This window comes from Rhinoraja longicauda, chromosome 30 (genome assembly GCF_053455715.1).
Source record: "Rhinoraja longicauda isolate Sanriku21f chromosome 30, sRhiLon1.1, whole genome shotgun sequence".
Taxonomy (NCBI): domain Eukaryota; kingdom Metazoa; phylum Chordata; class Chondrichthyes; order Rajiformes; family Arhynchobatidae; genus Rhinoraja; species Rhinoraja longicauda.
In genome coordinates, this window is record NC_135982.1 from 321,386 (window position 1) to 335,241 (window position 13,856).

Below are 13,856 nucleotides of genomic sequence, written 5' to 3' on the forward strand. Positions count from 1 at the left end.
CCTTCTGTGGCAGAGAGTTCCACAGCTTCACAACTCTCTGACTGAAAAAGTTTTTCCTCATCTCCGTTCTAAATGGCCTACCCCTTATTCTTAAACTGTGGCCCCTGGTTCGGGACTCCTCCAACATCGGGAACGTTTCCTGCCATTTATCCCTACTCTTTGTTTCCTGTCTGCCAACCAATTTTCTATCCATGTAAGTACCCTACCCCCAATACCATGTGCTCTAATTTTGTCCACTAATCTCCTATGTGGGACCTTATCGAAGGCTTTCTGAAAGTCCAGGTACACTACATCCACTGGCTCTCCCTTGCCCATTTTCCTAATTAGTCAAGGATGATTTCCCATTCTTAAATCCATGCTGACTCAGAACGATCCTGTTACTGCTATCCAAATGTTCCGCAATTTCGTCTTTTATAATTGACTCCAGCATCTTCCCCACCACTGATGTCAGGCTAACTGTTTCCCTGTTTAGCTGCCCTCCAACTCACAGGAACTGATCCTGAATCTATAGAACATTGGAAAATGATCACCAATGCGCCCACGATTTCTAGAGCCACTTCCTTAAGTACCCAGCGATGCAGACTATCAGGCCCTGGGGATTTATCAGCATTCAGTCCCATCAGTCCACCCAACACCATTTCCCGCCTAATGTGAATTTCCTTCAGTTCCTCCGTCACCCTCGGATCTCTGGCCACTAGGACATCTGGGAGATTGTTGAGGTCTTCCTTAGTGAAGACAGATCCAAAGTACCTGTTCAACTCCTCTGCCATTTCCTTGTTCCCCATAATAAATTCACCTGCTTCTGTCTTCAAGGGACCCACATTTGTCATAACTATTTTTTTCCTCTTCACATACCTAAAGAAGCTTTTACTATCTTCCTTTATATTCTTGGCTAGCTATACTTGGCTAAACTCTTCGTACCTCATCTTTTCTCCCCGTATTGCCTTTCTAGTTATCGTCTGATGCTCTTTAAAAGAGTCACAATCCTCTGGCTTCCCACTCATCTTTGCTATGTTATACCTCTTTTATATTTATACTGTCCTTGACTTCCCTTGTCAGCCACGGTCGCCTCTAACTCCCCTTAGAATCTTTCTTCCTCTTTGGAATAAACTGATCCTGCACCTTCTGTATTATTCCCAGAAATACCTGCCATTGTTGTTCTACCATCATCCCTGCTAGGGTCTCTTTCCAGTCAACTCTGGCCAGCTGCTCCCTCATGCCTCCATAGTCCCCTTTGCTCAATTGTCGTGCTGACTTCCGATTTTCCCTTCTCTCTCTCAAATTGTAGATTAAAACTTATCATATTAAGATCACTACCTCCTAATGTCTCTTTTACCTTGAGTTCCCTTATCAAATCTGGTTCATTACACAACACTAAATCCAGAATTGCCTTCTCCCTGGTAGGCTCCAATACTTCACACTATGATTTTCCCAGTCTATATTGGGAAAGTTAAAATCCCCTACTACAACAACCTTATTTGATCTGCAGCTGTCTCCAATCTCCTGGCACATTTATTCTTCCAATTCCCGTTGACTATTCAGGGGTCTGTAGTACACCCCCAACAAGGTGACTATCCCTTTCTTGTTCCTCAGCTCCACTCATACAGCCTCACGAGACGAACGGTCCATAATGTCACTGCCGTGACATCCTCCTTAACCAACAATGCAACCTCTCCCTCCTCTTTTTCCTTCACCCCTGTCTCTCCAGAAGCTCCTGTATCCCAGAACTTTGAGCTGCCAGACCTGTCCCTCCCTTAACCAGGTTTCAGTCATGGCCAGGAGGGACGTCAGTGAGTGAGGAAGGACGTCGGTGAGTGAGGAGGGACGTTGGTGAGTGGGGAGTGGTGGGGACGTCGGTGAGTGAGGAGGGACGTTGGTGAGTGGGGAGTGATGGGGACGTCGTTGAGTGAGGGGGACGTCGGTGAGTGAGGGGGACGTCGGTGAGTGGTGGGGACGTCGGTGAGTGGTGGGGACGTCGGTGAGTGGTGGGGACGTCGGTGAGTGGTGGGGACGTCGGTGAGTGGTGGGGACGTCAGTGAGTGAGGGGGATGTCGGTGAGTGATGGGGACGTCGGTGAGTGATGGGAACGTCGGTGAGTGATGGGAACGTCGGTGAGTGATGGGGGACGTCGGGAGTGGTGGGGACGTCGGTGAGTGGGGAGGGACGTCAGTGAGTGATGGGGACGTCGGTGAGTGGTCGGGATGTCGGTGAGTGATGGGGACGTTGGTGAGTGGGGAGGGACGTCAGTGAGAGTGGAGGGCTGATGGTAGGTCCCGCCGAGAACACAGAGGGACTCGCCATAGGGGGCAGTGGGAGAATAAAGAGGGCCAGTGATGATGGGGTGGGGGGGGCCGAGGATTATCGGGACTACATTGAATACTTTTGTAACTATACCAGCATCTGATACATGGTGACTCTTTGCATGCTTGTGTATTGCATGCAAAACAAAGAATTTCACTTTCCCAATTCCATGTGACAATAAAGTATTAATCAATTAATCAATCAATTTACTGATCTCTGCCATTTCTTGATATCATATGGGGTGGCATGAATTGGCTGCAAACAGACTTTTAGGACGGTGGACATCTCAGGAAGAAGTCGAGACGGATGATTTACGTGCACATCCGGCTGAATATGAATGTGAATATTTCAGTGATGTCTTTAGCACTGACATGTTGGGACCTCCAGCAGTAACGATGGGTGTATTCTTGGAGCATCCTTCTCACATTTGCTCACAATTGTTCACTGCCATTTACCACCAAAACTGCAAAGAAACAATCTGATCCAAGGGTTATGAGATTGTTGAGATTCAGCTACTGCATGTAGTTTTTTTCATGTCTAACACATATGTAGTCCCATGTTGGCATCTTATCACTTTCTGCGCTGCTCATTGAACCAGACCTGTCCCCTGGATGAAGGTTATGCTCGGGTGTGGAGGAGTATGTCGCTGCTATTAATGATACTCCACAGTGCCTATTGATGCTAAGTTCGGAGCCGTCATATCTGTTCTAAGTCAGTCCTTTTTAACACAATTATTGTGCCACACCATGCAATATAGGGTGGCCTCAATGTAAAATGGGACTTGGACTCCACTGTTCTTTGTTTCCACAAGGTCAGTTATTTCTGCTCATGTTATCATGGGTAGACATATCTATCACCCATAATTTATATCCTCATTTTGAAAGATGTCAAGAAACAAATTAAAATCAGTTGGTTTGGTTGTTTAGGGAGGGGGCAGAAGAATGACATTTCTGAAACATGGTTTTGTGTATGTTGAAGGCAAGGCCACCAATAGTGAGATCATGAAATGCGAGGATAAACAAGGATAAATGCCACTCCGGTCATTCCCTCTTCTACCGTAGGGCAGAAGATGCAAAAGCTTGAAAGTACGCACCAGATTCAAGAACTGTTTCGTCCCCACTGTTATAAGACAACTGGACAGTCGTCTCATAAGCTAGAGTGTAGTCCCCATCTCGCAACCTCTCTCATCTGATGGATTGTGGAACTTTGATTTCTCCTTTGCACTTTATAACTGTAACACTCTAACGCTGTAACACTATATTCTGCACTCTGGTATCTGCTGTAACTGTGTAATACTTGATTGTACTCATGTATAGTGTGATTTGATAACACGCAAACAAAGTTTTTAACTGCTCGTGACAATAATGACCCAATACCAATACCCACAAGTGGGTTGATATGGAAGAATAGTGTGTTTAATTGATAGCTGTGGGAGGAGAAGAAGAAATGGCAAGGTTATAAAGACATTGAAACTAGTATGTGAAATGTAAATTGGAAAGTATTAGAGGATCAGAAGCCATCACATGCCAGCATGCCAGAAGACAAGAAATTGGGACAGGAGATAAGTACTGATATTTTATAAGTATAGTGTGATCTAGTGTGTAGAATGTGTAAGATAGCTTTGTCTGGAAATGAATGTAGTTGAATATTTCAACAGACGGGCTATGGCAAAGACAGTGGTGAACAATGTTATACGGATACAGGTGGACGATTACAATGGGGAGGCTATTAGATTGGAAGATAAATAGAATGCCAAGGTTGTAACAAGCTGTTAGGCTTGGCGTGGAAAATGAAGGATGAAATGGCATGGGACATCTGAAGATACAGACTTCAGTCTTTCAAATCATCAAGGTTCCACATGGAAGGTTGATTAAGAAGGATAAATCGTTGGGTATTAATAGTGAGGTTGCAAGATGGATTCAACAATGGCTGAATGGGAGATACCAGAGGGTAATGGTTGACAATTGTATGTCAGGTTAGAGGCCAGTGTCTAGTGGAGTACCCCAAGGATCTGTGTTAGGTCCACTGTTGTTTGTCATTTACATTAATGCTCTGGATGATGGTGTGGCAAATTGGATTAGTAAATATGCAGATGATACTAAGATAGGTGGTGTAATTAATAATGAAGTAGAGTTTCAAAGTCTACAGAGAGACTTGGGCCTTTTGGAAGGGTGGGCTGAAAGATGGCAGATGGAGTTTAATGCTGATAAGTGTGAGGTGCTGCATTTTGATAGGACAAATCAAAATAGGACGTACAGGGTAAATGGTAGGGAATTGAGGAATACAGTGGAACAGAGGGATCTGGGAATAACTGTGCATTGTTCCCTGAAGATGGAATCTCATGTGGATAGGGTGGTGAAGAAGGCGTTTGGTATGCTTGCCTTTATAAATCAGAGCATCGAATATAGAAGTTGGGATGTAATGTTAAAATTGTACAGGGCATTGGTAAGGCCGAATCTGGAGTATGGTGTGCAGTTCTGGTCGCCAAATTATAGGAAGGATGTCGACAAAATGGAGAGGGTACAGAGGAGATTTACTAGAATGTTGCCTGGGTTTCAGCACTTAAGCTACAGAGAGAGGTTGAACAGGTTGGGTCTTTATTCTTTGGAGCGTAGAAGGTTGAGGGGGGACTTGATAGAGGTTTTTAAAATTTTAAGAGGGATGGACAGAGTTGACATGGGTAGGCTTTTCCCTTTGAGAGTGGGGAAGATTCCAACAAGGGGACATAGCTTCAGAATTGAGGGACAAAAGTTTAGGGGTAACATGAGGGGTAACTTCTTTACTCAGAGGGTGGTGGCTGTATGGAATGGGCTTCCGGTGGAAGTGGTGGAGGCAGGCTCGATTTTATTATTTAAGAGTAAATTGGATAGGTATATGGATAAGAGGGGATTAGAGGGTTATGGTCTGAGAGCAGGTAGTTGAGACTAGGTCAGAGAGAGTGGTCGGCGTGGACTGGTAGGGCCGAACGGGCCTGTTTCCGTGCTGTAGTTGTTATATGGTTATATGGTTAATGAGGGCCATCTAAAAATAAATGCCAGATAAACAAACTGATAGAGAGAACAGGTAACTTCTCAGACTTATGCTCGGTTGATGTTGCCAGAAAGCCAAATCATAATTAGGACTAGGCATGGTTCTTACTGCACTAATTATCGATGGCTAACCTTGAAACAGGTAATCTTCTGTGTTCATGTCTGGATTGTCAGTGATGATGTCAAATGGTGATCTTCCCGCCATCATTTCAAACATCAGCACGCCAAGTGCCCACCAGTCCACACTGAAACCTAGCAACCAACCAAAAAAAGCATTAGGAAATGCCTTTTGAAGATGTACCTCTCTTTTTCATCATTTATTCCCTAAAGCTCCCATTTAATCATCAATATTTCATCTCTTCCCTCACAAAAATTGAGAGTTCACAATGCAGAAAGAAAAGTATAAAAAGAGCATCTATACTAATAAAGCTACATTAATAAACTAAACTACTCAACTAAATTAAATAAAACCTTAACTTTTCAAATATAAATATTTAATGCAAATTTAAAGTTGATTAAATGAAAACATGTAAATAGATTTATTATCTTGAAAATAATTTCAAAAACTTATTTTAACACTTTTGACGTCCTGAATAGATAATCAAACCAAATCATGTTAGTTCTGTCTTTTGTGGTGTTGCTCACCATACTCTTCTCCTCTCAGAATTTCAGGTGCTATGTAATTGGGTGTGCCACAGAAAGTGCTGGTCGTATCACCAGGCCCAAGTCCCTCCTATGGAGCAAATAGACAATACACATCTCACAAACCTGAACATTTGGCTCATTAATATTTCTACACTTATTGAACTACAGCTCTTGAACTGTCGTTCTAAACTGTGGGAGAACAACAATTTCATCTCAAAACATTTTAGACTTAGTTCCCCAAAACTAAATTGACATTAAGCTAAATACAAACTGAGCAGTGAGATAATCATTCCCATAACCAAGGATAAATGAACTGGTTGAATCATAGAACAGCACAGCACAACTACAGGCCCCTCGGGCAACAATGTCAATGTTGAATATGATGCCAAGACACAGGCACAGTGGCGCAGCTGATAGAGCTGCAGCTTCACAGTGACCCAGGTTCAATCCTGACCTCGGGTGCTGTCTGTGTGGAGTTTGCACGTTCTCGCAGTGACTGCATGAGTTTTCTCTGGGTGCTTCGATTTCCTTCCATATCCAAAAGATGTGCGGGTTTGTAGGTTAATTGGCTGCTGTAAATAGCTCTGAGTGTGTTGTGAGTGGATATGAAAGTGGGGTAATGGGTGATTGATGGTCAGTGTGGACTCAGTGGGCCAAAGGGCCTGTTTCCATGCTGTATCTCTAAATAAAGCCCATCACTTACTTATCTACCTGCACATAACCCATATCTCTTCGTTCGTTGCATATCCATATGCAGATCCAAAGGTCTTTCAAATGCCATTAATGTATCTGCTTCAACCACCACCCCAGCAGCACGTTTCAGGCACTCATCACCCTCTGTGAAGTTTTATATACTTCCATCAGGTCTCACCGCATCCTCAGGCACTCCAGAAAAAACAATCCAAGTCTGTCCAAACTCACCCTGTAGCTAATACCCCCTTATCCAGGCATCATTCTGGTAAACTCTGCACTCCTCTCCCAAGCCTCCATATCCATCCCAATGGGGCAAACCAAAGCTGCACATAATACTCCAAATTTGGCCTAACCAATGTCTTACAAAGCTGTATTATGATTGCCGACTCTTACACTCAATGCCATGACCTATGAAAGGATGAATACCATATGCCTTCTTTACCACTCTATCTACTTGTGTTGCCACTGGTGTCAGACGTGTACGGACTTACTCCAAATTCTATTGTTTTCCTCTTGTTTTTATCTTAGTTTGTTATTTTTCTACTGTGTGCGATGGCTTCTGCTCTCAGGAAACCGGAGATCTTGGTGTTTGATGCAGATCTCACGGAACGGTGGTGTGTTTTTGAAGAAGATTTTTCAATCTACATTGATGCTGCACACCCTACGGCTGCTCCTGCTCTTCGTGCGTCCAACCTTCTTAATTTGGCGGGCCAGAAGATTTCACTATGCACCGGCTAGAGTTGGCGCTAATGGTGACCAAATTGCTGCGGAGTCTATCCGTGACCCTGAATGTCTCCTACTAAAATTCCGACAATTATGTGAGTTACAAATCAATGTGAGCATTGAAGGCCATAAATTCTTTTCAAGGAATCAAAAACAAGGAGAGCCTGTTGAGTTATACGTTAGTGCGCTCAAGCATATCTCTAGTCGATGCGAATTTGGAGATATTCATGATAGTCTTGTTCGCGATCGTTTAATCCATGGCATACTGAATGATAAGTTGCGCGATGAATTACTGCGGGAAGTTGACCTAACCTTAGCAGCTGCTGAAAACCGCTGTCGCATAGCTGAATTGACTGATGCTCACATTAAAACTCTGGGACATTCTGCTGCTCGTGAAATTAATGCAGCCAGCATGTCTTATCAAACTTCTCCTCGTTTATCTCAAGTGCCGGTCACCAAGCTAAGATTGATCGATAATTACTTCAACTGTGGAGGTTCACATGTCGCGGTTCGTTATCGTTGCCCAGCGTTTGGAAAACGATGTCGGTTTTGCAACAAACGAAACCATTTCATTAGGTGTTGTCGATCACGCAGTAACAGATTTCAAACGACAGTCAGTCAACTCGCTTGCCCATGATGAAGGTTCAATCTCTGAGTTCTCACACCCAGTTCCCATGGTTGTACAAACAGCTGGCGAAAGTGCAGAGATTGATATACATGCTTTGTCTAAGTCAGTGCACCAACAGCTGGATCCCAAGGTCGCATTGCTCATTAAGGGCAAAACTCTTTATCTCAAAGTCGACTCGGGAGCGCGCTGCAACGTTATCTCTTTGGCTGTCTTCCAGAAGCTGAAAAACACAGAAACCTTATTTCCAACAGCTACATCACTTGTGTCGTTTGCTGGAACTGGAATACACCCCATCGGCCAAGTTGAGTTACGTTGCTGTCTCAACTCACGTGCCCACATCCTGGATTTTTACGTGGTACGTGAGAATGTACCATCCCTACTGGGTGCTGATGCATGCCTAGATATGGGTTTGTTCACTTTCAGCCCTTCTGTCTGTCCTCTCTGCATACAGACTGTGATTTTACACATCAAATTCTGACACAATACAAAGATTTGTTTAACGATAAGCTGGGCAAGCTGGCTGTCAGGTACACAATTACCATTGACCCTGAGGCAATCCCAGTTGTTCGTCCGGCTCATAAGATTCCCCATGCTATGCGGGATCGTGTTCAAAGTGAACTTAACAGAATGGTGTCTCTGGGTGTGCTTACTCCCGTATCTGACCCCTCAGACTGGGTCTCCACAATGGTTGTCGCTGCTAAGAAGAACAGAGACGAGATACGGATTTGTATCAACCCCAAGGACTTAAACACAGCGATCAAACGACCACGTTATCCCATGCGCACTGTGGATGAGATTGCTGCGCAGATGGCTGAAGCAACTGTATTCACGGTGCTAGATGCCAAGAGCTCATTTTGGCAGATTCCACTGGAACATAACTCCTCTAAGCTGACAACTTTCAGCACTCCATTCGGACGTTATAAATTTCGTCGGATGCCTTTTGGTATATGTTCTGCCAGTGAAGTATTTCAACAAGCCAGGGAGCAATTGTTTGCGGGCTACCCGTGCTCCATTGTAGTAGACGATATCCTCATTGTTGGAAAAACGGTCAACGAGCACGATGCCAATCTGTCAAGAGTGTTGAAGTGTGCCGAGGCCATCCATCTCAAGCTAAATCCTCTAAAATGCAAATTCAGAGTGAATGAGGTAAAATACTTAGACCATATATTTACCAAAGAGGGCCTCAAAACTGATCCAGCGAAAACTAGTGCTATCCACGAGCTTCCAGCACCCACAGACGTGCTCAGCATGCAGAGATTCTTTGGCATGGCCAACTATTTGAGCAAATTCATTCAGGACTTCAGTGAAATTTCGGCCCCATTACGCCAGCTTACACACAAAGACTCTGCTTGGACTTGGCACAAGCAACAACAGACTGCATTTGACACTCTTAAATGGCGGATGTCTAATGCTCCGACTCTGGCTTACTTTGACCCTAAACTACCGATTACTCTTACTTGTGACGCCTCACGACACGGGGTGGGCGCTGCATGCCTTCAGAATGATGGCAATAGCAATAAGCCTGTTGCCTATGCTTCACACACCATGACTGACACAGAACAACTATATGCCCAAATTGAAAAAGAACTGTTAGCGGTTGTTTTTGCCTGCAAGAAATTCAACGATTTCATCTTTGTCACAATTAAAACTGACCACCAACCTCTAATCAGCATTGTCAACAAACCTATCCACACCTCTCCAGCGCGCCTACAACGGATGTTACTGCAACTTCAGAAATATGACATGGTGCTGGTCCACAAACACGGTAAGGACATGCACCTGGCCGATACTCTTTCGCGTGCACCCCGGAAGACATGCGAGGATCCGCCCTCGCCGGATGACGACTTTGTTGTGATGTGTGTGTCTTTTATCCCTTCGTCCTGCATGGAGGATCTGGTTGCCCACACTGCTGTTGAGTGCCCTACGGTCGCTAACCTCTGTCATTAAGTGCGGCTGGCCAGACAAGCACTACAACGTTCTGCTGCCAGTCCGGCCCTTCTTTGCTGTCCGAGATGAGCTCGTGCTGCAAGATGGCATTATTATAAAAGGACACAAGGCCGTGGTTCCTGCCTCGCTGTACCACCGGTATTTTAACGCTGTCCATGTGGGACACCCGGGTGCTGAAGCCACTGTTTCACGGGCGAGAAGCATGTTTTACTGGCCTGACATGGCCGAATGCATCACCGAGAATGTGGCATCCTGCGCAGTGTGTAACAGTTTGGCTCCTCACCAACAAAAGCAACCGCTTCTTTCACATCCGGTACCTGAGCTCCCGTGGTCTACAGTCGCAGCTGACATATTTGAGTGGCCAGTTCCTCCTTAGTATAATCCAGATTCGTATTCAGGATGGCTCGACATTGATTTTCTCAGCAGCCCCACTTCCAGCGGAGTGATTTCGAAGTTATTTCGCCACTTTTCAGTCCACGGATCCCCGGTCAAACTGCTAACTGACAACGGCAGTCAATTCACCAGCCAACAATTCAGGGAGTTCGCTAGACACTGGAATTTTTACATCACCAGCAGCCCGGAATATCCCCAGTCTAACGGGCTGGCTGAACGGGCTGTTAAAAGTGCTAAACAGCTCATGGAACGTTCGTACAGAGCAAAATCGGACATATTCCTGGATCTGCTTAACTTACGCAACATCTCCCGTGACGCCATCTTGGGTTCACCCGCTCAACGTTTATTGTCAAGGCAAACCCGTGCCACAGTGCCTGTAGCCAATCAGGCTTTAGTCCCACAAGTGTTTCCACTGGAGGAGGTTCTATCCAGGTTGCAACAGAAGCGTGATATTCAGAAAGGATAGTTTGACAAGACAAGTAGGCCACTGCCATCGCTGACCAAAGGGCAGGTGGTCCGCTTACAGACTGACAGAGGCCATGACTGTATCGGAGTAATCTCTGGAATTGCTACAGAGCCACGCTCATATATCGTTAGTGCCGATGGCGGTACCTACCGACGTAACAGGCGACACATCCTGCCTGTGAACGAGCTAGTTCCTCCTTAGTATAATCCAGATCGTACAAGTTCGCTTCCATTTGCGCCTAGTGGCACTCGCATGCTTTTGCCAGCACAACAATCCATGTCTGCAACAGCTCCTCTGCCCGTTCCATCTTCCCCTCCATATTCATCGCCTGTTCCACAGTTTGCTGCTTCGTCTCCAGGGACGTTGATTCAGTCTCCCTCGCCTGTGGAATCACCTGCTCTCTCCCCGGATAAGAAGAATGGAGATGGTCTCTATCGTACACGTGTTGGTCGTGTTTGCAGACCGGTTGTGAAGTATCCGGACTATGTCTAACTTTCCTCCAGTTTGTCACCGATTGTTATACATGACGTGCTTAGTTTAGGGTCTGTATCGGTGTTGATTCTTTAAGAGGGGGGATGTAGATTAGTGTAATGGTGTCACTCATGTGTATGTGTCATGCTTTTGTAGTTACGCCCCTTTAGCTTTTGAGTGACCACTGCTTGTGTGATTCGGGTTAGTGTAAGTGGAACGTGCAGGCGTGAGGTCGTGCTTGCTATGTAGTTAATAAAGTCTTTGGATTATGATCCAGGTATAAGGCTTCTGTTATTATACAGTCAGCACAACACTGTCCTTTTATAATTTTATACATTTCTATAAGATCCCCTCTCATCCTTCTAAACTCCAGTAAATACAAGCCCAGTCTTTCCACGCAACAAAAGCTTCTCACTGTAACATATATAACATATATAACAACTACAGCATGGAAACAGGCCTGTCCGGCCCTACCAGTCCACGCCGACCATTCTCCCTGACCTAGTCTCATCTACCTGCACTCAGACCATAACCCTCCAATCCCCTCCTATCCATATACCTATCCAATTTACTCTTAAATAATAAAATCGAGCCAGCCTCCACCACTTCCACCGGAAGCCCATTCCATACAGCCACAACCCTCTGAGTAAAGAAGTTCCCCCTCATGTTACCCCTAAACCTTTGTCCCTCAATTCTGAAGCTATGTCCCCTTGTTGGAATCTTCCCCACTCTCAAAGGGAAAAGCCTACCCACGTCAACTCTGTCCGTCCCTCTCAAAATTTTAAAAACCTCTATCAAGTCCCCCCTCAACCTTCTACGCTCCAAAGAATAAAGACCCAACCTGTTCAACCTCTCTCTGTAGCCTAAGTGCTGAAACCCAGGCAACATTCTAGTAAATCTCCTCTGTACCCTCTCCATTTTGTCGACATCCTTCCTATAATTTGGCGACCAGAACTGCACACCATACTCCAGATTTGGCCTCACCAATGCCCTGTACAATTTCAACATTACATCCCAACTTCTATACTCGATGCTCTGATTTATAAAGGCAAGCATACCAAACGCCTTCTTCACCACCCTATCCACATGAGATTCCACCTTCAGGGAACAATGCACAGTTATTCCCAGATCCCTCTGTTCCACTGCATTCCTCAATTCCCTACCATTTACCCTGTACGTCCTATTTTGATTTGTCCTACCAAAATGCAGCACCTCACACTTATCAGCATTAAACTCCATCTGCCATCTTTCAGCCCACCCTTCCAAAAGGCCCAAGTCTCTCTGTAGACTTTGAAAATCTACCTCACTATCAACTACTCCACCTATCTTAGTATCATCTGCATATTTACTAATCCAATTTGCCACACCATCATCCAGATCATTAATGTAAATGACAAACAACAGTGGACCCAACACAGATCCTTGGGGCACTCCACTAGACACTGGCCTCCAACCTGACATACAATTGTCAACCGTTACCCTCTGGTATCTCCCATTCAGCCATTGTTGAATCCATCTTGCAACCTCACTATTAATACCCAACGATTTAACCTTCTTAATCAACCTTCCATGTGGAACCTTGTCAAATGCCTTACTGAAGTCCATATAGACAACATCCACAGCCTTGCCCTTATCAATTTCCCTGGTAACCTCTTCAAAAAATTCAAGAAGATTAGTCAAACATGACCTTCCAGGCACAAATCCATGTTGACTGTTTCTAATCAGGCCTTGATTATCCAAATAATTATATATATTGTCCCTAAGTATCTTTTCCATTAATTTTCCCACCACAGACATCAAACTAATAGGTCTATAATTGCTAGGTTTACTTTTAGAACCTTTTTTAAACAAAGGCACAACATGCGCAATGCGCCAATCTTCCGGCACCATCCCTGTTTCTAATGACGTTTGAAATATTTCCGTCATAGCCCCTGCTATTTCTGCACTAACTTCCCTCAATGTCCTAGGGAATATCCTATCAGGACCTGGAGACTTATCCACTTTTATATTCTTCAAAAGTGTCCGTACCTCCTCTTCTTTAATCCTCCTAATTTCCATCACTACTCTACTTGTTTCGCTTACCTCACATAATTCAATATCCTTCTCCTCGGTAAATACCGAAGAAAAGAAATTGTTTAATATCTCCCCCATTTCTTCCGGCTCAGCACATAGCTGTCCACTCTGACTCTCTAATGGACCAATTTTATCCCTCACTATCCTTTTGCTATTGACATATCTGTAGAACCCCTTGGGGTTTACTTTTACATTACTTGCCAAAGCAGCCTCATATCTTTTTTTCGCTTTTCTAATTTCCTTTTTAAGATTCCTTTTACATTCTTTATATTCCTCAAGAACCTCATTTACTCCCTGCCGCTTATATTTATTGTATATCTCCCTCTTTTTCCGAACCAAGTGTCCAATTTCCCTGGAAAACCATGGCTCTTTCAAATTATTATTCTTTCCTTTCCACCGAACAGGGACATAAAGACTCTGTACTCTCAAAATTTCACCTTTAAATATCCTCCATTTCTCTATTATATCCTTTTCATAAAACAACAAT

At 44.5% G+C, this 13,856-nt stretch overlaps 1 protein-coding gene across 5 annotated transcripts in view; it reads right to left on the minus strand.

Moving 5' to 3' along the window:
* prkcz (protein kinase C, zeta) overlaps positions 1-13,856 on the minus strand; it is a 426,501-nt gene that overhangs the window by 97,203 nt on the left and 315,442 nt on the right. For all 5 annotated transcript variants that reach the window (XM_078425700.1, XM_078425701.1, XM_078425698.1 and 2 more), the window contains 2 exons: positions 5,976-6,063; positions 5,463-5,582 (listed from right to left, as the gene is read on the minus strand). In XM_078425700.1, coding sequence (XP_078281826.1) covers positions 5,463-5,582; positions 5,976-6,063 — 208 coding nt within the window. The remainder of the gene's footprint in view (positions 1-5,462; positions 5,583-5,975; positions 6,064-13,856) is intronic.